Source organism: Gavia stellata, chromosome 2 (assembly GCF_030936135.1).
Source record: "Gavia stellata isolate bGavSte3 chromosome 2, bGavSte3.hap2, whole genome shotgun sequence".
Taxonomy (NCBI): domain Eukaryota; kingdom Metazoa; phylum Chordata; class Aves; order Gaviiformes; family Gaviidae; genus Gavia; species Gavia stellata.
Window position 1 is genome coordinate 112,176,410 of NC_082595.1, and position 19,850 is coordinate 112,196,259.

A 19,850-nucleotide genomic window follows, 5' to 3' on the forward strand; every position below is an offset into this window, starting at 1 on the left:
CCAAATCAGGAGAGCGGTGGAAGCGTTCCCACTTCTCCTCTGTGCACAGAAACAAGCTCGAGCAGCAGGGTTTCACATGTTTTATTGAGCGGGCAGCCCCCAGGACAGCTTCCCCTGCAGCACAAGACCCTGTTCTGGGGGAAACCCTGCCCCGAGTCAGGCGCTTGAAGGCATCTCATACTCGGTGCATAAATTTTTAGCAACTCCTTGTACTAAAGCATCTACCCCGCCTTTGACAGCGCACACACTGCAGAAAGCTCAGAATTACATACCCGCACATCAGGGAGAAAACAGCCATCTTTATATTAAACCTTTTAAGGAAATTAAGTTACTTGCAATAAAATTTCATTTCAGAAGAAACAAACCTACCTGAAACCCAAGGAAGGTTCCACAGCATACACGAAAATATAACAATTCTGTACACAAAGTGACACACTCTCCCCCAGCTCACTCGCAAGGAGAGGAAAAACTAGCGCTCAGCAGGAAAACAGCGTTTAGCCAGGTAACAACGCTTAAGTGTTAATTTAAACACACAAATTATCTTAAATCACCAAACCTCAACTTGTAATAATTAAGTCGAATCAGTTGTTAGAAATAAAATTGTAAACAAGGAAGTTAGGGGTTTGGCAGTATTTCGTTGCAAACAACTTGCCATCCGGCGTCGGGTCGGAGAAGGCGATTTCGTCGGTGCTCAGGTAGCAGCCATACATGAAGGTGCTCCTGAAAGAGAAAGCAGAGCTGTGGGCACGCTGCCAACAGCCGGCTGCGTTATCCCACTCCTAAAACACACTGCAGGGGTGTTTCCCCCGCCCCCCTCTCCAGGGAGCCGTTATTTCTTCCATCGCTTTGCTTTCAAACCAGAGATCGTTGCGAGATGCCAGTTTGCCCTCTCAGATTTTGCCGTAATCGGGACCCAGGAGGCATTTTAGAATTAGCAAGAAGGATTGTGTGAGACCAAATACAGGCATAAAGCCCCTAAATACAGTTTTACAGGGAAACCCAGAGGTTTCAGTTAAATATCTCAGAGCAGCGACCAAGCAAAGTCCACCAGGGCAGTGCCAGGGCTCTCATCGGCACCCACCAGTCACCCAGGTCGAGCTGGCTCACGTCCCGTGGGTCTGGAGGGTATCATGGAGGTGGCACATCAAATGCTAACCCCAGGAGGAAGTAGAGAACACTGGCTGATGAATTTTCAGAATACTGAGCTCCAGATACAATAATATATGATTATAAATATATAAAAATGTATACATAGGTATACATAGGTACTCATATACTTGATATGTCTGTATTTGACATACATATAGCGAGCAGATACGACACACAGAAGATCTGTGCTACTACAGGCTCATGGACCACCAAGCTCCCCCTGAAGGCAGTCCCTATTAACAGACGAGGGGAAGTTTTTAAGTCATCCTCCCAGTCTGGTCCGAGCTTGAAAAGCTCGGAATTTCCTGCCTGGAAAAAACTGAAGTGTTTGGGCCCATCAACTTGTCCAGGGAAAAAAAAAAAAAAAAAAAAAAAATTTTTTTCCCCAGCAAGCAGAGTTTCTCTTGGAAAATCCAGTCTGTGTAGCTCTATGTTCCAGTTATACCCAGCAGCTTGGCCCACACTTGTGTCAGACTTTAAATAAAAATATTACTTAAATATTAGATATACATAAAATATCTGTCCACTTGATGTCCTTCCACTATGAAATGGGGATTCCAGACTTGCTTAATGACACAAATTTACCCCTTTCACAAGTTCCCTCTAAACACTTTTTGCTGCATTGTTTTTGTCCCCCCAAGGATAAGCCCCAGCCGGGATCCCGGCTCCCTGCCGCCCTCCCGCCGCTCCCTACCTGACCACGTCCACCATGCGACGGGCGATGCCCTTCCCGCGCTTCGGCCCGAACACCCAGATCCTGCTGATGCCACAGACGGCAGGCTCCGACTGGGAGGAGCAGCGCCAAGCCCGCTGGTGCTGCAGACTGTCCTGGCTGGGGGACAGCACGGCGCCCGGCTCAGACAGCACCCGGAAAGCCTGCAGGGATGAGCAGAGGCATCAAACTGCTCCTTTCCGGCGGGACGCAGAGCCACAGACCTTCCCACACTCCCAGCCTTGCCTTCTGCTCTCTCACGAGGCAGACCACCGCATAAACCAGCACCAAACCAGGGTCAGATTGAAGCTCGCCGCAGTATCAGCCACGCAAAGTCAGCTAACTCCTGCCTGCAACATCTCACCCTGACAAAAGCACAGGCTTTTCCTTAATTTCTTCTTTTATTAGTTTTTTTTGGGTGGGTCTTTTGTTTAGTTTTTATTTCCTTAGTTTTATTTTCCCCGCTCCTGTGCTAAGCCAGGATTTCCGATACACAGGTTGATGCAAAGAGCCCCAGTTATTAGCCTGCAATTTCACCCCCTCCCCATGCAATTAATAACCTGTACCTGCTTGACTGATTCAGCCACTAAGCACCCAGCAATCATCTTCTCGTTGGACACAAACAAGTATATTTTAGTCTTGGCTGGGCAGCTCAAAGAAACTTGCTTAAATCCCAATTCATTATCTACAATTTCTCGCACGTCTTCTGCCTAAGAAAACAAAACAGGAGAGAGGCGTGTTAGGAACCAACAGGCGCATTCTTTGATTCTGGTGTGAAATGTGTCAGAAAGGGGACTCGCTCCCCCAAACAAGCCCATACTTACAGGAGATCAGGCTCTAACTGTGAGGAGAACATTAAAGAACAGGCTCTCACTCGTGTCTGCATCCCTCTACACCTCTTGCAAAGTGCCTCTGCCTCTCCGTCCCCAGGACCAGGGGGAGAGGAGTGGGTTATGTTGGTCGTTTAAGAACAAGAGCTTCAGCGCAGGGAGCAGGGTTAGGATGTGTCAGGGTGGGCGTCCACAGCAACCCGGACTGCTGCCACAACCCCACTCAGCTCTCCTGCTCGCCCCGTGCACCGGCGAGAGATGCATGATCACGCACTGAGGTAGTTCCGGGAGCTGAGCCAGTAGAAAGCTAATCTACAACATAAACCCCCAGAATAAACAAACATGTACCTTCTTGACAGCGTATTTTGGGTCATTTGGAAGAATCAAAACAATTTTCCCATCCCAGAACTCTGCCACAACCCGCTCTTTCTTCCAACCCTGCCACAGAGGGGAAAGAAAAACCAAACAAACAACAAGTTAGTGGTGTAGCAAGAGAGAGGAAGTGATTCAGTGAAGACTCTGGCAGATGAAGCTGTAATCAGAACCACTTCAGCTTTCAGGAAAAGTCAAGTCACATTCATCAAGCTGATGAAGGCAGACAGTTGCTGGAACTGCCTAACTGACACTTTAACCTCCCCTCCGGCTGAGAAAACCTTTGCCTGCAGCTGTCTCGACTTTGTACCTGGCTATCGCGCACCACTTCCCCCCCCCCAGTCCTCTTCAGCCGAGCTGCGAGCGCAGCCATCGCCTTACCACGTATCTGAGTCCCTCAAGGAATCTCTCGTGGTGCTGGATGTGCTGGGCCTCATCCTCCGGGCTAGCAGCCGTGTAGATCATGTTGCACGACTTGCAAACAACGGCACCGAAATGCTTCTGACCGGCATCCTAGTGAGAAATGGAGCCAGCTAAGCACTCTGAAGCTGTTCAAAACCATGTTCGGTTTAATGAGTGAGGTTGAGAATTGGTTCTAGTAACAATCAGACACTCAAGTATTTGTTTTCGTTTGAATTTGTGAAGAGGAGGACAAGCTTTTGCTTATTTGCAGGATATTCGGAACTACACAGCATACAATATCCAGGGAAGACAATGAATGCTTTGTTTAGAACGAGCCTTGAAATAGAAATAGATGAGTGACACCCTCATTGAGGAACCAGTGTAAAAGAGCACCACAAAAAACCAAAGGACAAGACTCCGTAGAGTCTTTTCATCAGTTATCTAAAAATAACCTCATTTTTATCTCTGTCAATACACAGGGAGGGGAAGAGAAGGACTCACATGCCAGTTGTGCAAGCAAACAGCAAATTGATCTTTAAGCAGCGAGGTGAAGTGAAGCCTAGTTTGTTAAGGACTCGTCTTACCTCCCTGCACTGGCTGCTTTCCCCTCCTCACGTCCCACTTTGGGCTTCCCCCACCCTGTGTCACAGCACCCACAGGCTGTCCCCTCCCTCGCAGGCCCAGCACCTAGACACCCAGCCCTTAGACACCCAGCCGAGCGGTGCCAGACAGGGTCGGAGCTCGTGGCTGGCCAGCCAGCCGTGTTCAGGGTAGCGATGACTGCCGAGTACAGGCTGCTGCTTTCCTCTCAGCGCAGGCACTCATCTGGGTTTCTCCCTTCCCCAGGGACCGGTTTTCAAAACACTCAAAAATGTCTATCTGTGAGGTCTCCAATTTGACAGAAATCATCCAAACGACTCTAAAGGTGCTAGAAAGGGCAGCTCAGCAGACAAGAATGATCACATAAGCCCTGCTCCCTCAGGAAACAGGCTTGAAAAAGCCTGCATGTCACCAAGTAAGAACAAATGGTTTACTAAAAAAAAATTACTCATCGCTGAGGGCGTATCTTCTGGAAACGCATACACGTGACGGCTACATGACAGAGGAGCCTCAGTAACACTGTTCAGCCTCCTCCCGCTCCAAAATCAATACTCTGCGCTGAAGGGCAACAGCAGGAAGGCAGACATGGAGCTACCAAAGAGGCACCCACTCGTTAACAGAGCAAGCTCCGTCAGGGCTCAGCTCTCGGTCGTGCATTCCTGCTCCCGTGCTGCCCTGGCTGACGTTTGCCGCTGTGGCGGCAGAGCTGTGCTGACTCTGCTCGCACAGTGGGCCAGGAAGCCGTGGGAATGGAAAATTATCCGGCCAAATTCACTCCTATAGCATCCATACAGCCTTGGCTGAGTTTCCCTTTGGGTTGGGTTTGTTGTTTTTTTTTTTAGTATTATGTTCCATCAATCTCTTTTGAATTCTAAAATGTAATAAAGCGCTAGTCCCAGGGAAACCGTAACAACCTATTTCCTAGCTGCTACCATGTCCTCGTCTAGTGCTAAATATGTTAATCACTGCCCTGTTACGGTCGTTGCAGTGTGGTTGGTTTGAGGTTTACAAGTAAGGAAATCTATTTATCGGTTAGCCTCAAGACATGTTTCTTGTTTCCTCACCACCAAGTCACCCCGAGGACCCAGCACGCCCCAAAGGGAACCTTACAATGATCATCTGATCTCTGGAGCGCTTGCAGAGCTCTTTCGCCTTCTTGCTTGCTGAGATGTGAGATGTTTTTGCAGGTGGGCTGGACCCAAACGGAGAAGTCAGTTCATCCAGCACAGCCTGCGTCCTGAAAAATCATTTCAGAGAGACAAAAATTAGTTGCTGCAGACAAAAGTTAACATTACAGGTCGGGTACCAGGGCAGGGTAGCGACTCTTACTGCACAACACCCCAAACTAAGCCAGGTACAGCAAAGCTTCTTGGCAGCTGGTGCCAGCTCCTCTACGGGAGGAAGGGAAGGAGAGAGGCTCTAGGAAGAGCCACAATTGCATCAGAAGTTAAGTAACTCTTGATTAAGCACCTCTCCCACTTCCACAGCAACCCATTTCCAGGATACTGGAAATTCAGCAGCTCCTTGAACAGTCAAAGGGATACACAACAAACTGAGAAGCAGAGGGCCAGGTTAATGAAGTATGGAAGCTGCAGGTGAAGAAACAGGCGCCCAAGCCCAGCAGCTCCCTCCTGAAGCCGCTACCTACGTGCGTCTAGACACCCAAAATGCTCCTACGCAGGCTCAGAGTTTTGCGGCAGTGAGCTGCTCAGCTCTGGCAATCTTGCACCCGAGTCTAACTGGGATCCAAAACACCCAAAGTCTCCCCTGAAGAGTCCCACAGACATGCTCCTAAATTGTTTAACTTGTGCATAAAGCTACAGCTATGATCACACCCCTAAAACACGTCTACCCTTTGACAGGTTGAGGAACCCTGTGGGTTTGTGAAGTCCCCCGCGGATCGAAGGGCTCGGGGAGATGAAGACGGGGAGCTGTGGCTGTGAAGACCTGGGAAGGCCAGCGCAGCTGGCAGAGGGAGCACGCGGCTCACTGCGTGACCACGCTGCAACCCACAGTACCACAGCTCGGTCTGAGCAGCTCGGGGATCCGTGCCAGACTTCTGGACAGCATGATACAAGGCAAGGATAAGGGTCCTACCCTGCCAGACTCAGCAGGGGAAGTAGCATCATCTGAAATCATCTTACAAAGCTTCAAGCGTTCCCATTTTTTGAGGAAAGCTGAATATAGAGCGCACACCATCTCAGCACCACTCTCCCCTCAAGGGGAAAAATAAAAGGAAGAAAAGGAAAAATTGAACTCCAATAACCTAAGAAGCATTTCGTCTAGGATTTGATCGAGGTGTGCAAGAGCTCGTGACAAGGTTTTGGTCAAGAATCACCACAGCTTGGTCTCAAGCCCACACTCCATCTACCCCTGGGGTCCCAAGACCACTTCCCCGCTCCATCGATGCTTCACCACCACAAGTCCAAGTCTCAGAGCCTCATGCCAAGACCAGGGGATCAGCAGCACCCCAGGAAAAGCCCTCAGTGCTGGGGCTAAGCTCTCCTCTGCCATCTACCAGGGGCAGCTTCCCAAAGAGGGGAGCAGACAGAAGGAATTTTTTTTATATTCAGATGCAGACATGGAGGCCTGATATGAATTTTTAAAGTTTACAACGTGGGCTTCAGCTACAGGGAAGGACACTGTAAGAGGTGTTAATAATTACACTGTTTTTCTAACCTACCCTTAGACTTCTGTATGTAAGGTGGCGTTTCTTAAGCAATCTTAAAGTGGGAAATTGTAACTATTGTGCAGTGAACCTTAACGTGGAACTAATTTAGAGATACACCAAACAATTTTATAGATCTGGATACTAAGGAGAATTTCCAAAGCAGAGCCTTGATGTAGGAAAAGCTTGTGCTCATCAGCTTCCCAAGAGACAACTGCAAATGCAAGACTGATTTTCAGTTAATCACAAACACCAGGATTTCCACACGTTCCAGGGTTCCACTTGCACCACGGAAGGTATTTGAAAAGCCACATGAGGAAGCAAAGCAAATATTGCAATCAGATCTCTCTTTCAACACTTCCGTGGCAGAGGACTACAGTAGCGCGACAAGTTTGGGAAGGTTTACTTTGGCTCTTTTAGGAGCAAGTTTAAGTGGGTTTTTTATGTACACAATAATCTCGGCTCAGAGTGCATTTATTGTTAACAAAATGTATCGAGAAGTTGATTCAGTGTGGGAGAAGGATTAGTAGCTCTGGTTCTTGTGTGGGAAAACAAGTCTTTTTCCACCAGAGGTCTATGAGTACGACAGCAAATTAGTCGAAGAAATAAGCTAATCGGAAGCACAGACACCAGGTAGTACAATTGCACCTCATGAGTAGAGAGTCCCAGTGCTTGCAAGCAATTTATCAAGATCATGCTTTTTACAGAATCAAAAAGCAAACTTCACATGCTTGTGCTTCATTTCCATCACACTGAATATCAAACATCACCCAGCAGACTTAGAAAATACCCACTCAGGTGAGCACGGGAAGTGGAAGAGAAGCAGGTGCTTCCATTAATCTTTTTCACCCATTTTTATTACAACTTCTGTCTTGTCTGCAGCACCTACATCAAAACTTCTGAGCATGCTGCTTCCTAGTGCTGCTGTACTAAAATTTTTCGGGTTAAAAAAAGCAACACAGAACACACCTGACCAGTGCAGTTGCTGATCTTTGCACTTCAGCTGATTTCTGTATAGCGCACAGGTAACTTCTCAGAGTGCTAACAGTGAAGATGCTGGTCAATGTTAGCCACGGCACTGTAATATTTGTAAAATCATCTCACAGGAAGAGTTACTACGGAAAAGGAACGAACCTGATGGCAGGGAGAGATCAGTTTGACCCTAAATTTAAAGAACACGGGTATTCTACAACACCAGCACAAGGCAGGTAAACAAGCCTTCTGAAATCTTTAGCTCCGTACAACTTTAAAAAGCCAGTGCCTTCCCAAGAAGTGAATCATTTCAACAGTTTAAAAATTAATACTGTAGGCTTAACTGGTAAAGGAGGTCGAGTGTGACAGAGACAGAGAAGCTGCCAGCTCCTGCAAGAGCCACAGACTGGCCCGAGCAGAGCTACTGACCCACCCCGTCAGCCTCTCCAGCAATCCTCAACGAGGGACCCACAGTTCGACTGGCCCGGTTCAACGTGGAGTCGAATTTTCACGCACCGTAGGCGATGTACCCAAACTTGGCTCAAAAGGTTGCTTGCCACGCAGAATTGCTTCAAGCGTGGCAAGAACGCCCATGCCAGAGGCATCGCTGCCACACTGACTGGTGATGGAGGTGGACTAAACTCATGAGCGTGCATTACGTTTGCCATCCACAGCGCACGCTAAAAGGTATATACAGAAAGCCTTAGCACTGATGAGATTCTAGCAAGGGGCAGCGACGCCTCCCTGCTCGTTGTACGGCCGGCAACACTATACTGTGCTGCTGCCCTTGCCAAAATGAGTAAAGACAATTCATTTTGACCACTCTGGTACCATCTCAAATGCGTCGTTAGCGCTGTCGAGGGTCTCTGGCTGACGGGAGGCGCAGGTCTCTGATGAACGGCCGGTACATAGAGACCGAAAGTTCCTGCTCGTTATGGACGCTCCAGATACAGAACACACAGAAGTAGTATAAATAAATCAAAACGCCTCTACAGGGCCCAGACACTGACAAGGATGGCACAGCCTTGGTGACGAATATATCCTGAAACAGCCCCCCTTGTTCTAATGATTTTGCCATTAGCAACAGCTAAGAGAAAACTATTATTACCTTTTGAGTTCAAAAAGTAAAGCCCATCAGCTCAATAAAATGTACAAATTCAAAAGTAAAATGTACTACAGGCAGTAAGCAAATGTGTATTTCCTCATTCATGGGCTAGTATCCCCCTAAACCAACACAAATTTAATCTTCCATCTTCTCTCTAAAAATAAAAGGCAAACCAAAACCAACCCAAAACACCCTCAGACTCCCAAACCGTACAAGGATGGGAGAAAGCTAAGCTATTGTTTTTAGAACTAGTATGATTTTTTTTTTTTAAGAAAAAGAACTAGTATAATTTTTTTTTTTTTTTTTTTTAAAATAATGATTCTGCAGACATGACACTTCTGGTCATTCTTGGAGTGAGGTAGCAAAGAGTAACCTACCTTTTCTTGCTGGCAGGGGGTGCAGTGAATATGGGGTAGACAACAGCATTTGAAGGAGATACTGGAAAAGACAAGTGAAGTTATTGTGGTTTAGAATCCCTTTTAGTTGCAGCACACATTGATACAGGGAAACAGAAATTCAAACACCAACGAGACTTCAAAAATGACATGCAACGGTGAAACTGAACTCTCTAGACGAGAGCTTGTAAGAGTACCGGGAAGCTGTTGATGCTGCAGGACACAAAGGTTTTGTCCATGAGCTGTATCCAGCCATGATTACCTTTGATTCACTTAGGTGACATTGATCAGGCTATCTGGTACTCTCCCCTCTCACACTGGAATTCTGAAGCAGAAATTTCTGCTGCAGTAGTTTATCGTTTCCTTGGCTATTAATTAAGAGTGTTAATCAAGCACAGGTTTCTCAGTCTTCCCTTATTTTGGCTGAGGAAGCTTGAACCTATAGCTTCTTTATCCTAGAGAAGCTGGGAAATGATGGGCTCAGCACTAAGTTACAGCAGACAAGGTTTAGGATAATTTAGCAAAGACTTTGGTAAGCAAAGCCAAGCAAATTATTAGTCAGGAATATATTTTCCCCTCAAGTGTAAAAGGTTTAGGTACTAGACCGCTTTCTGCTCTCATATTTTGACCACATTCACAAATAAGACAGAGACGTCTTAGGAATTACAGAAAGATAGCAAAGTACATAAGCAGAAAAGCGGCCCTAACAGCCTCCAAAAAACATACCATGAAGATGAACCAGTTGTTTCTAGGGAACAGGACACAATAAAAAAGTCTCTTGTTAATATCAGTAGCGGAAAAGATTGTGAGGAGTCATGAAGAAGACACTAATAACCAATAAAAAGCCCATGGCTTCCTAGAAATGAAGGATCTTAGAGGGCCAAGACACTTCTTGGGAACGGCCCCAGCAGGCAAATAAATATCCGGCAATCTTTGGGAGTGTGATGGCAACAGCTTTATAAACAGGTGGAAAACACAGTAACAGGAGTCTTTTATACACAGCTGCAGATAGCAGAAAGGAAAGTGGCTGGCAGCACAGAGCATGCCACTCCTCAGAACAAGAGGAGGAGGCATGGAGAAGTGGTGACCTTCAATAAAACAAACTTCACCACGTTCCAAAAGCGGATAAAGAAGTTCCCATGTGAAGCAAGACTAAAGGGAGGGCGGGGGGGGGAGCTCAGGAGTGCTGGCAATTTCCTCAAGAAACAGATTAAGACCAGATGTGCCAGAAAGAAGTGGAGTAAGAGACAAACACGGCTAAATCGTGACTTTTCCTCTCACTGGAAACTCAAGGAATCACAATGGGAATAGAAACCTGGGGAAAGCAGAGCAGCAGCACGAAGGACTGAAAGCAGAAATGCCAAATTGCAAAGTGAGCTCTACCTGGGAAGGCCACAGTACCAGGAAAGCATCCTGTAACAGCAAGGGGAAAACCCACAAGTTTCTGTTACCAAAAGAGGAGGAAACACTACCACCAGATGCCAAACGATGACAATACATTTAGTGCCTTTATTTCGGTCCTCAAGACAAGAATTAGTCGTGATGAGATCGTTAACACAATTAAGACACAAAGGAGATACAAACTTCCACAGCTGGGGAGAAATGTAGAGAGAACTCTCAGATAAATTAGAGCTTTTCAGGCTAGCAAGGATTGAATTAACCCCAGGCTGCTGAGGCCAGAATAGCGAATGCTGCCTATTTTTAAAGGGGAAAAAATGGAGAAACCAGGAAATTAGGATAAAATAACATGACCTCAACTTCTGCAAACATACTGGCACATGTTAGTGCATGCTTGGAAGATGAGGCAGCAGGTAGAGGCCAACACATTAGTTTGCCTTAATAAAACAATATTTAAGCAACATATTTTCTTTTTTATTATCACTTGCTATTTCCAAAAGGAATAATAATAAATGTCTTAAAATTAACGTATAACTTCTGAAAATTCCCTTGCGTTAGGGAAATACGGTCTCTGTAAACCAACCATAAGAAAAGGGGCAAAGTTGACTGGGGAAAAAAAATATATATCGTATTCAAATAATTCTTGTTAATAATTCACTGCCGAAACAAAAAGTATAGAGCAGAGTTCCCTCGGTGACCATCAGGAGTAAACAATAACACATGCTTATAACTTTGTAGATAATAGCTAGCACATAGGGGCATTTTTTAAATTGAAAAAGCATTCTTGCATTGAAAATGGGCAGAAACAAATAGATTGAAATAAGGCTAAAGGGAACTGCTACACTTAACAACAAGCTGGGACAAAATAAGGGATAGGGATCAACCCTCTGGGCAGCAGCTGCCTGTAAATGCTTGGGTTACTGTCCACCCCAAGCCAAAGGCATCTCACAAACACTGAGCTTCCTGTGGAAATGTATGCGTTCACTGCGCGAAATAGATGAATTACTCCCTTCCTGCTAATTAGCGCTGGTAAGGCTCAGATGGAGATCTGTTTGGGAGTACCACACCAGGAAAAGACATGGCTCAGTCTGGAGAAAAGAAATAAACCACAAAGTCAGATGCCTAAAAATCAAGATTTAAAAAGGAAAGCTGAAAGAATCAGGGTAACAGTCCAGGGAGGGGAAAAAAAAAAAAAAAAGGGGAAAAACCTACTAATAGGATTCAAATACAGCAATTTCTCAAGTCTTACTGGGAATGGGCTATGTAGTAAAGCAAAGAGGGAAGACAGGTTAGACATCAGAATAAAAGACAGTTTACATACTGCTTAACGCTAAAACAAATTCATCAGGGAGATAGCAGAACCTCCATCATTACCGTCCAGCTTATTTAAACGCTAAATTATAGGACAAAATGGGAATTCAGCAGAGTTGATCCTGCTGGGGAAAAGCAGGTAACCTAAGAGATTTTCAAAGTCTCTTCTGCCTCACTCTCCTACAGCAACAAAAGTCCTAGACCAAGATACGTCTAATCCAACTTACCTCGCTTATTCACCTCACGCGGAGATTGGCTTGAAGGAATAATGCCATCATCTGACTCGCAGGTTGTAGAAGAACTGATTTCCTCAACATCCTATAAATTAAGACAGTTTTTTTAAGGGCAAAAAGAAAACTCTCCGGTTGATTAAGTTCTCAGACAGCAGCTACAGAATCACATACAGTTCAAGTGACCTTCACGGGAGCATTAATTGACATAACGAAGTGTTACCAATGGCTCTATGTTCCAATAACGAAACACAGTCTTAGCAGCCTACCCGCTAAAGTTACACCTGAACGCTGACTCTGAAATTATTGTCAGAAACATTGCACCCCAGCACTGACGAAAAACTCATTTCCTGCAGTTACTGGCAGCCTTGAGGAGTGCCATGGACATTGCTCACCCACCTGCCCTTCACTGCTGTAAGACCAAGTTGTTGACAAACAATTATCATGGTTTTCTTGATTCTCAACGCCTTAACACCTACTTATGCCCCTGCTTTTGTTTTAGTGCAGGATGTGGTTTTCCCCCCTCTGCTTCGTTCCCTGACTACAACTGTGCATCTTCACAGCTTCTGGAAGCCCCTCGCAAACGTTCTGTAAAAAATGAAAGTTTGCCAAACTGATTTTTGCCTCGAACTCTGCTCTTTTTGTATGCGACAATGTGTTATTTCCCATCTCGTCAGGAACTCTAGACAGCCACCAGATAAAGCTACCGGCTCTAGCGGAATCTGAGACTAGATCAAGGCCAGGCCTGGTCTGTATTCAGTTTGCAGTAACAAGGTCACTAAGTTCCCTTTTCAAACGCTCCATGCTTCTGGTTAACCTCTGAGAAATAGTTTGCCAACACAAAAAACTGCCGTCACAGCAGAATCAAATGCTTTCAAGTTATTTTTTTTTTTTTACTGCACATGCAAGATTAGATTGCATGAGCTAACATTTGTTGTTTATTAATGCTGCATTGTAAAAACATATTGACAATCAAGTCAGGAATGTGAGAGAGATACTATAACAGCGCAGGTGAACAAAGGAGGCAATAAACTGTCCTTTATTGAACCAACACAGGAATATAAAACACATTAGCCCTATAAAAACAGCTTCCCATCTTGTTCACTGCTTCCTTTCAAGGCCCAGTATAAAATACTACGGGAGTATTCCAGTGGCTTTTCTTACTTTCCTACGTTTTAGATGCCAGAACGCAACAGCAAAACGTGACATTAAATTTAATTAAATAGTTTGCAAGCCTGTTCCGAATTTGTATTTTACTGCTGCACTCATTCTGTTGCCACCCTTACCTCTCACACCTAAGCCCTGCGTTAGGAAGCGAAATCCACTTCGCAAGCTAAACAATTCTCTAACAAACCCTAAAATGAGAAGTGAGGTCTGGCAAGCATTAACGGGTTGGGAATAAGCACGACTCATTGCGAAGTTTAACCGTGCTGGCGCTGCTAAACATATTCGCACAAGAATCAAATGTAAGTTTTAAAAAAAACAAACCCTCAAACCAACACTTTTCTATCACCAGGAGTATTCACTGCTAAGGTAGCAACAGATAAAAACAGCTTATACCTCTTCAGCGATACGGAAAAAGGTTACAGTTCCTCAAACACAGACCAGCTCAGAAAACTCCTGGTTGGTTTGTTAAAGCATGAGAAGCTGGGGCTTAGTCTCGCTTCCTTGGAGAAGGGAGCTGCGGAACTAGCACCCATAGTTCCTGCTGAGAAAATAATCGCCAAAAAGATAACCCCGGACCAGACCAAATCCTGCTAGCGCTGCCTGAATTGCAGCGCAGGCTGTACCAGCAAGTAACATCTTGTGACCCAGGAGAAACCTCTGAACAAAGACACTCGAGAAACAATTTTGCTTTCTCTGTCCGATTACTTCAGTGGCTGAGGAAAAACAAGATTGGCTTCAAGGAGCACAGCAGGAGGATTCTTGCGAAGCGCCTCCTTCCTCCAGCTTTGAGCAGGCACTGTTTTGAAGACAGTGTCTAGGGAGAACGCCCAGGATGTGGGCTGATGACCTCCCCAAAACTCAGCAAGGTCTGACTTGGCGTTTGTTACATTTATTAAAAGAGAAGGAAAAAAAAAAAAAGGACATTTAAAAACTTCTTTTTCAGCTTGGCCCTTTACCATGAAAAAAAATAAATATACAGCTTGTTTTTTGCAAAAACATCATGCAGAAAGCTTTCCTTTCAGCCGTCATTAATGGAATATTTTACCACACCAGAGAGCTAGCGACAGACAGGGATGCTGACGAGAACTTCCTGAAAGTTCACCACAGTTGTATGCCTTCATAAGGCAGGAATAAATCTGTGAAAGTTTTCCTAGGGAAAATCCACTGTTATATCTAAATAAACACCCTACGTCCGAACAACTGGAGCCTGTGTTACTTCCAGCTTGCTCAGTGAGCTCCAGGCGTATCACCCGAATGCCTCCGCGGGTCCGGGTGACACCTCGACTTACCACGTTCTCTGCATCGCTGTCTCCTGCGGCTGCAGACTGGGAAGCACAAAACGGACCAGAGGCGCTTCCGCTTTTCTGCAGAGGTGTTTTACCTTCACATGCCGAATCTCTCTCTTGATTTACAGAGCCTGTAAAGTCTGCCCCGTTCTCATTTTCCTTCTTCTGAGGCACAGAAATACTTCTCAAGACACCATCCGCCTCAAGACCTTTGTTTCTATCGGCTGAATTAGACTTTGGAGTTGTCGGTGGTCCAGACTGATCCTTTTCTTGCAGGGATTTGGGGAGACTCTGGAGGGACTTAGTGTCTACAACTATTTTTTTAGAGTGCGATTTCTTCTGGGCAGAAAAGAACGCTGCTCCCAACTGGAGTTTCAGGGCTGGTTTAACTGTCATGCTTAGAACTCTGAAGGGTGAATCCATCTTCTTTTTAATTAGGCAATTCACATTCTCTTTCTCCACACTGGGTTTTCCTGCTGGCGTCTCTCCCTTTGCCTTCTTCAGTGTTTTGGAGAGAGTTTTGCCATGCTTGGAGTTAGCTGCGTGCTTGGTTGGCTTTGAGCTTATATTCCTGCTCAAGTTCCTGTTCATCTTCTCAGTCCTGCTGGCAGCTGGGAGATTTTCATCCCTGTTCCTCTCACCCAAAGAGTGGCTCTCGTTCAGTTGTTTCCTCTCAAGAGGAGTAAGGTATCGCTTTTCCTTGCTATAAAAAGACATCGCAGGCACAAGGGGCTTGTACGAGGAGGCCGTCTTTGGGGATAATTTCCTCGAGGACTCCCTCTGCGCGGCTGTGGGAACGCTGGCTGCCTGACGGGGTGAAACATCCAGCCTCCTCGACAGTGCCAGCTTCACCGGGACAGCCTCATTTTCTTTCATCTCATCGCTGGAGCTTGATGACCATTTTATTTGAGAAGCAAACCAATTATTTCTCGATTTCTTGAGCGGAGAGAGACCTTCAAAGCCTGTCATCGTTTTTTTCAGAGGAGTCTCAAAGGCTGAACTGTAAAAGTAATGACGGAGCAAAACATCACATATACTATTGAAAGCTTTTCAATTATTGTTTTACTTAAATAACACTTAATTTTCACTCAGCCTAGTTGCCTGTACTGCTATATGCCCTGGAACAAATACAAATATCAAAATATAATATACAAATATCAAAAGGCCTAAGACTGTCTCGCCATTCTCCGCATATTTTATTTTAAATAGCAAATCTATTTTCCTGCCTGAACTTGTTAAAGCACCTGGGAACAACATTCTGCTTTCTGGAACGCTGCTGACAGGATCAGCACTATTCGTGACTAAGGAGAAAAATATAAACAATGTTTGATTTGTTGCAGACCACCTCTGTCAACTCAAATTTGTGCCTCTGAAAAAGTTTGTGCATCCCTCACCCCCAGAGAAAACTGGGGCGGGGGGGAATCTCAGAAGATTTTACAGCAGTTTCTGAAAGGCAGGCCCTGACATCTCACTCTGACAGCTATTTCAGCATCTCAAACCTCATCAGTAAATCACTAACAGCCTCTGAACCTACTGCCCAAACAGAGATAATACATTTATACGAAGGCCACGTTCAGCCGTTCCTGGTTGTAACACAATAGCTGGCACACAACGCAGCGAGGCGTTTCCTCAGCGAGTGTTTACACTTTATCTCAGGAATTTGTCCTGCCAATTCAGAAATCAAACTTCGCTCTTGATCTCTCCCCCACCCCAGAAATATTTTGGTGGGGGAAGTACAGGACAAGCATGAGAAAAATCTGTTCAGCTGGTAGAGTTACGAAAGAATGAGAAACCAGTTATTCTTGTGGACTTCAAACTCAGCTTTTTGTTCGTTGCCAGTGGCTTCTCCTCCACTAGATTTAAGGGGGGAAAAAAAAAATCTATAATTTTTTAGGTACACATAACAAAGGAACTATTTTTCCATTAACACTAGAAGACTATTCAGATAATTTGTACGGACCTCAGTATTTCTGTACTGTATATCAAAGTCTTTCCAAATGAGAAAGATTGAGGCTCTACCACAAATAAATGCAAACATCAGGGGGTTTATTTCTTAAGTTTCTAAACAATCAGTTTTTAGGTTTCTACCAGTTTTGCGACCTACTCAGGGCTAGGTCCGTGTGTGAATGTCACATACAGGAATGTGCACTTGGCAGAGGTGAGTGCCAAAACAAGATACCTTTCTCTAACAAAAGAAAAAATGCTCGAACGTGAAATCCTAACATGAATGTACGAAAGTGGGCCTGCAAAGTATCAGCTCAGTGTGATAGCTTTTCTCATTTCTAATTCTGTGCTACGCTATACACCAAAAATAATTTTTAGCTTCGGTTTCCCTATATATTAGATGCAATCTCTCAAGACACACAGTACAATATAAAAATGTTGTAAGTCGCTGAGTAATAAACATGGGCTGATGCTAACTGTGTCTCAGAACCATCTTAATATTTTTCCCACTTTACATGAAAAGCTCTCAGGGATTTTAAACATCTAATTTATTCTACGTGCAGCCGTTAAGTTGTTTTTATTAGAAGACCAAATCTATGAAAAGTTAACATACCCATCAGTATCAGTAGAACTACGGGTCCTTTTCTGTGGCGTCACGGCTGCCATGTCTTCACCAGAGCACCTACAAGAACACGTTTTTAATAGCTTGAAATAGATTTCCAGTAAAAAATGAAACTAAACAATAAAAAAAAACCCCTTAGTAAAGAAGGAGAAGGTGGAGGCCTGGGAAGAAAACACTAAATGGCAGCAGTTCAGGCATGACAGAGACCAGAGCAATACAGGGCCGTGTTTCAGTTGAGCGTAAGCTGTAAAACAATTCTGCCATCACAGACAAATACATCCTAAAGTCCCTTTTTCCAAAATGGAGTCAGATAATTCAGAAACAAGTTTTACTCTCCATCCCTCACGTTCCTCTTGCAAAGCTCATTCCAGACCTCACTAACTTGCTTCCTAGAAACCTGCTTGCTCCTGCCTACATTCACGGTCAGTTTATTCCCGTGAGGATTTCACGTTGGCATTTACCTTCCAGCCGAGACAGCTCTTTACCCAACAGACTTTTAGAGTGTCTCTCCCAGCTCCCTTCTTGCCAAATACCATAATCCACGCTTTTTTAGCCTACGTGAACACAGCAGCCATTTAAACCACTGCAAGACTCGACGCTGCGTGTTCCATCTCTTCCAGTTTGAGATAATTATCACACAATATTCACTTTGGTGCTACCTGGCGTTTCACAACCGAAACTCCAGAGCAAACAAATATCCTGTATCCAAAAGAACTGATAATAAATATTCATAAACTGCTAGAACGCCACATAAAGAAGAATTTATTCAATAATCTGCCAGCAGGGGGAAGTTCCTCCCAAGCTGCCCGCATTAAGGCATTGCTGGTTTTGGGGAGGCGGTGACTGATGACAGCCCAGACACGCCATGCTCTTGTCAAGCCCAGGAACACCAAGGACACGAGCGGAGGCAGAGGATTGAGCCAGGAGCTGCGTAGCTGCAGCAGGAGTTGTACAACCTCAGCACAGCGCAGTGCTGGCAGAGGGGGGGCTTCAAGAGAGGGCAGGCAATGCCCTAGAAGCACAGGGCAACAGCGAGGAGCCTGCAGGTACCTGGGAAATAAGATATTGGGTGCAGATGAAAGGGAGAAGATAAGACAAGGACACGCTGTTGGCGGAAGAGTCAAGGTGCACGTGTGGGGGTGGCAATCCCTATAACCTTGCACTGTTAACCTGAGGATCCCACAGACAGCCCTCTGTAGAGCAGCTCTCCGCTGCCCACCCCAGCCACCCACACCCCTTCCCAAAACGTTCATCATCCAGTTCCCAACTCCCTCCTCCAGCAAGTCCCACGCCTCTGGCACCCCCAAAAGCCCCGCACCTCAACACTGCGCCAGCCCCTCACCCCAGCGACACAGATGCCCCACACCTCAGTATTGTGTCAGTGCCCACAGACCCCACAGGCACCCTGCACCCTCCGGGGGCACCAGCCCCTTACCCCAGCACCTCCCACCCCCCGGACCTAACCAAAGCGCCCCACGCCCCCCAGGACCTCCCCACTCCCCGCACCGGACCCGGCTCCGGGGCCTGGCCCCACACTGCCCCCCCCCCCCGGTCCCCCACCCCACCTGCACCGGTACGTGGGGCCTGGAGCACCTCAGCATCGCACCAAACCCCCAGTCCGGGGCCCCACAGCCCTCACCCCCCCCCAACACCGCGCCAGGCCCAGGGCCCAGCGTCCCCCCCCCTCAGCCCGCGGAGGCGCCTCAGAACCGCACCAGGCCCTGACACCTGCACCCCTCCTTCCCCCTACACGGGCCCTGCGCCTCGGCACGGCACCAAACCCTCACCTGCCGCCCTCCACACGCACCCGAGCGGCCCCCGGCCCCCTCCCGGCCCCGCTCCCCCCGGCCCGGCCGCGCTCCCTCACCTCAGCGCCGCCTCCGCCGCCAACACTCCCGCGCCTTCGAACCCGCGCGCCTTCTCCCGCCCGCCCGCCCTCCTCTTTCTATTGGCCGAGCGCCTCGTCACTCACATGTATTGCATCGCCATTGGCCTAAGTACGGCGCGCCGCTTTGCACCCGTCCCACCCGTTTTCCAGCCAATCAGAGAGCAGAGCTGGCCACACCTCCTCCCAGAGAGACTCCAACTCCCAGCGTGCCTCGCGAGCGCTGAGCCGCCTCCGCGCTGGGGTGGGCGCGGGGGCTGATGGGAGTTGTAGTCCGTGCGCGGTGCGGCCGGAGGAGGGTACGGCAGGCGAAAGCCGCGGCAGTTAAACCAAAAGTCATTCACAAAGCCAACGGAGGTTTTTTTCTCCCACTGGGTGGCACCCTCTTTCTCCCTCTTCGGCGAGCGATTCCGCTTCCCTGCGCTTCGATCCGCAGCCTCGGAAAATGCCGACGGCGACATCCCTCGGGGAGGCCTGAGGGGGCCTGTGAGGGGTCACAGGGCGGCGGCAGCTCCACGGAGGCTCCTCGATGAGGTCCTGCCGTGGCCCCCAGGCATACTCCGAAGGCCATTTACGCCTATCCAGGAAAAGTAAAATAAAATAAACTAAACTGTGCCCGGGGCCTCACGCAAACACTGAGCTGGAGGAGCTTCGCGCATGCGCAGACGTGGCGCGCGCGTGCGCGCACACCCCCCCCCCGCAGAGCTGCGCATGCGTAACGTGGAGTGCCAGCACTGCTCTGGCGTAAGGCGCATGCACAAGACTCCGTGCCGTCGCCTCCCGGGGGATATGCGCATGCGCA

The 19,850-nt window shown here is 47.0% G+C and overlaps 1 protein-coding gene across 1 annotated transcript; it reads right to left on the bottom strand.

The window, feature by feature from the left end:
- Positions 1–406: 406 nt before the first annotated feature.
- Positions 407–19,509, bottom strand: ESCO2 (establishment of sister chromatid cohesion N-acetyltransferase 2). Its single transcript, XM_059832071.1, has 13 exons — positions 19,352–19,509; positions 19,031–19,108; positions 17,155–17,223; positions 14,589–15,597; positions 12,142–12,223; positions 9,188–9,248; positions 7,583–7,618; positions 5,176–5,302; positions 3,445–3,576; positions 3,040–3,129; positions 2,428–2,571; positions 1,844–2,025; positions 407–720 (listed from the first exon to the last, which is right to left on the bottom strand). The coding sequence occupies exons 1-13, from the start codon at positions 19,507–19,509 to the stop codon at positions 582–584; spliced, it is 2,307 nt and encodes a 768-aa protein (XP_059688054.1). The 3' UTR covers positions 407–581.
- Positions 19,510–19,850: the final 341 nt, after the last annotated feature.

What these genes read in the sequence shown, in the direction of transcription:
- ESCO2 (XM_059832071.1), bottom strand. Translation starts at nt 19,509, where the DNA reads ATGTCGCCGTCGGCATTTTCCGAGGCTGCGGATCGAAGCGCAGGGAAG. An exon ending in AGTTCTACTGATACTGATGG is followed by an intron (nt 15,598 to 17,154) that starts GTATGTTAACTT and finishes TTACTTTTACAG; the next exon opens with TTCAGCCTTTGAGACTCCTC. An exon ending in TTGAGGGACTCAGATACGTG is followed by an intron (nt 3,130 to 3,444) that starts GTAAGGCGATGG and finishes CCTCTGTGGCAG; the next exon opens with GGTTGGAAGAAAGAGCGGGT.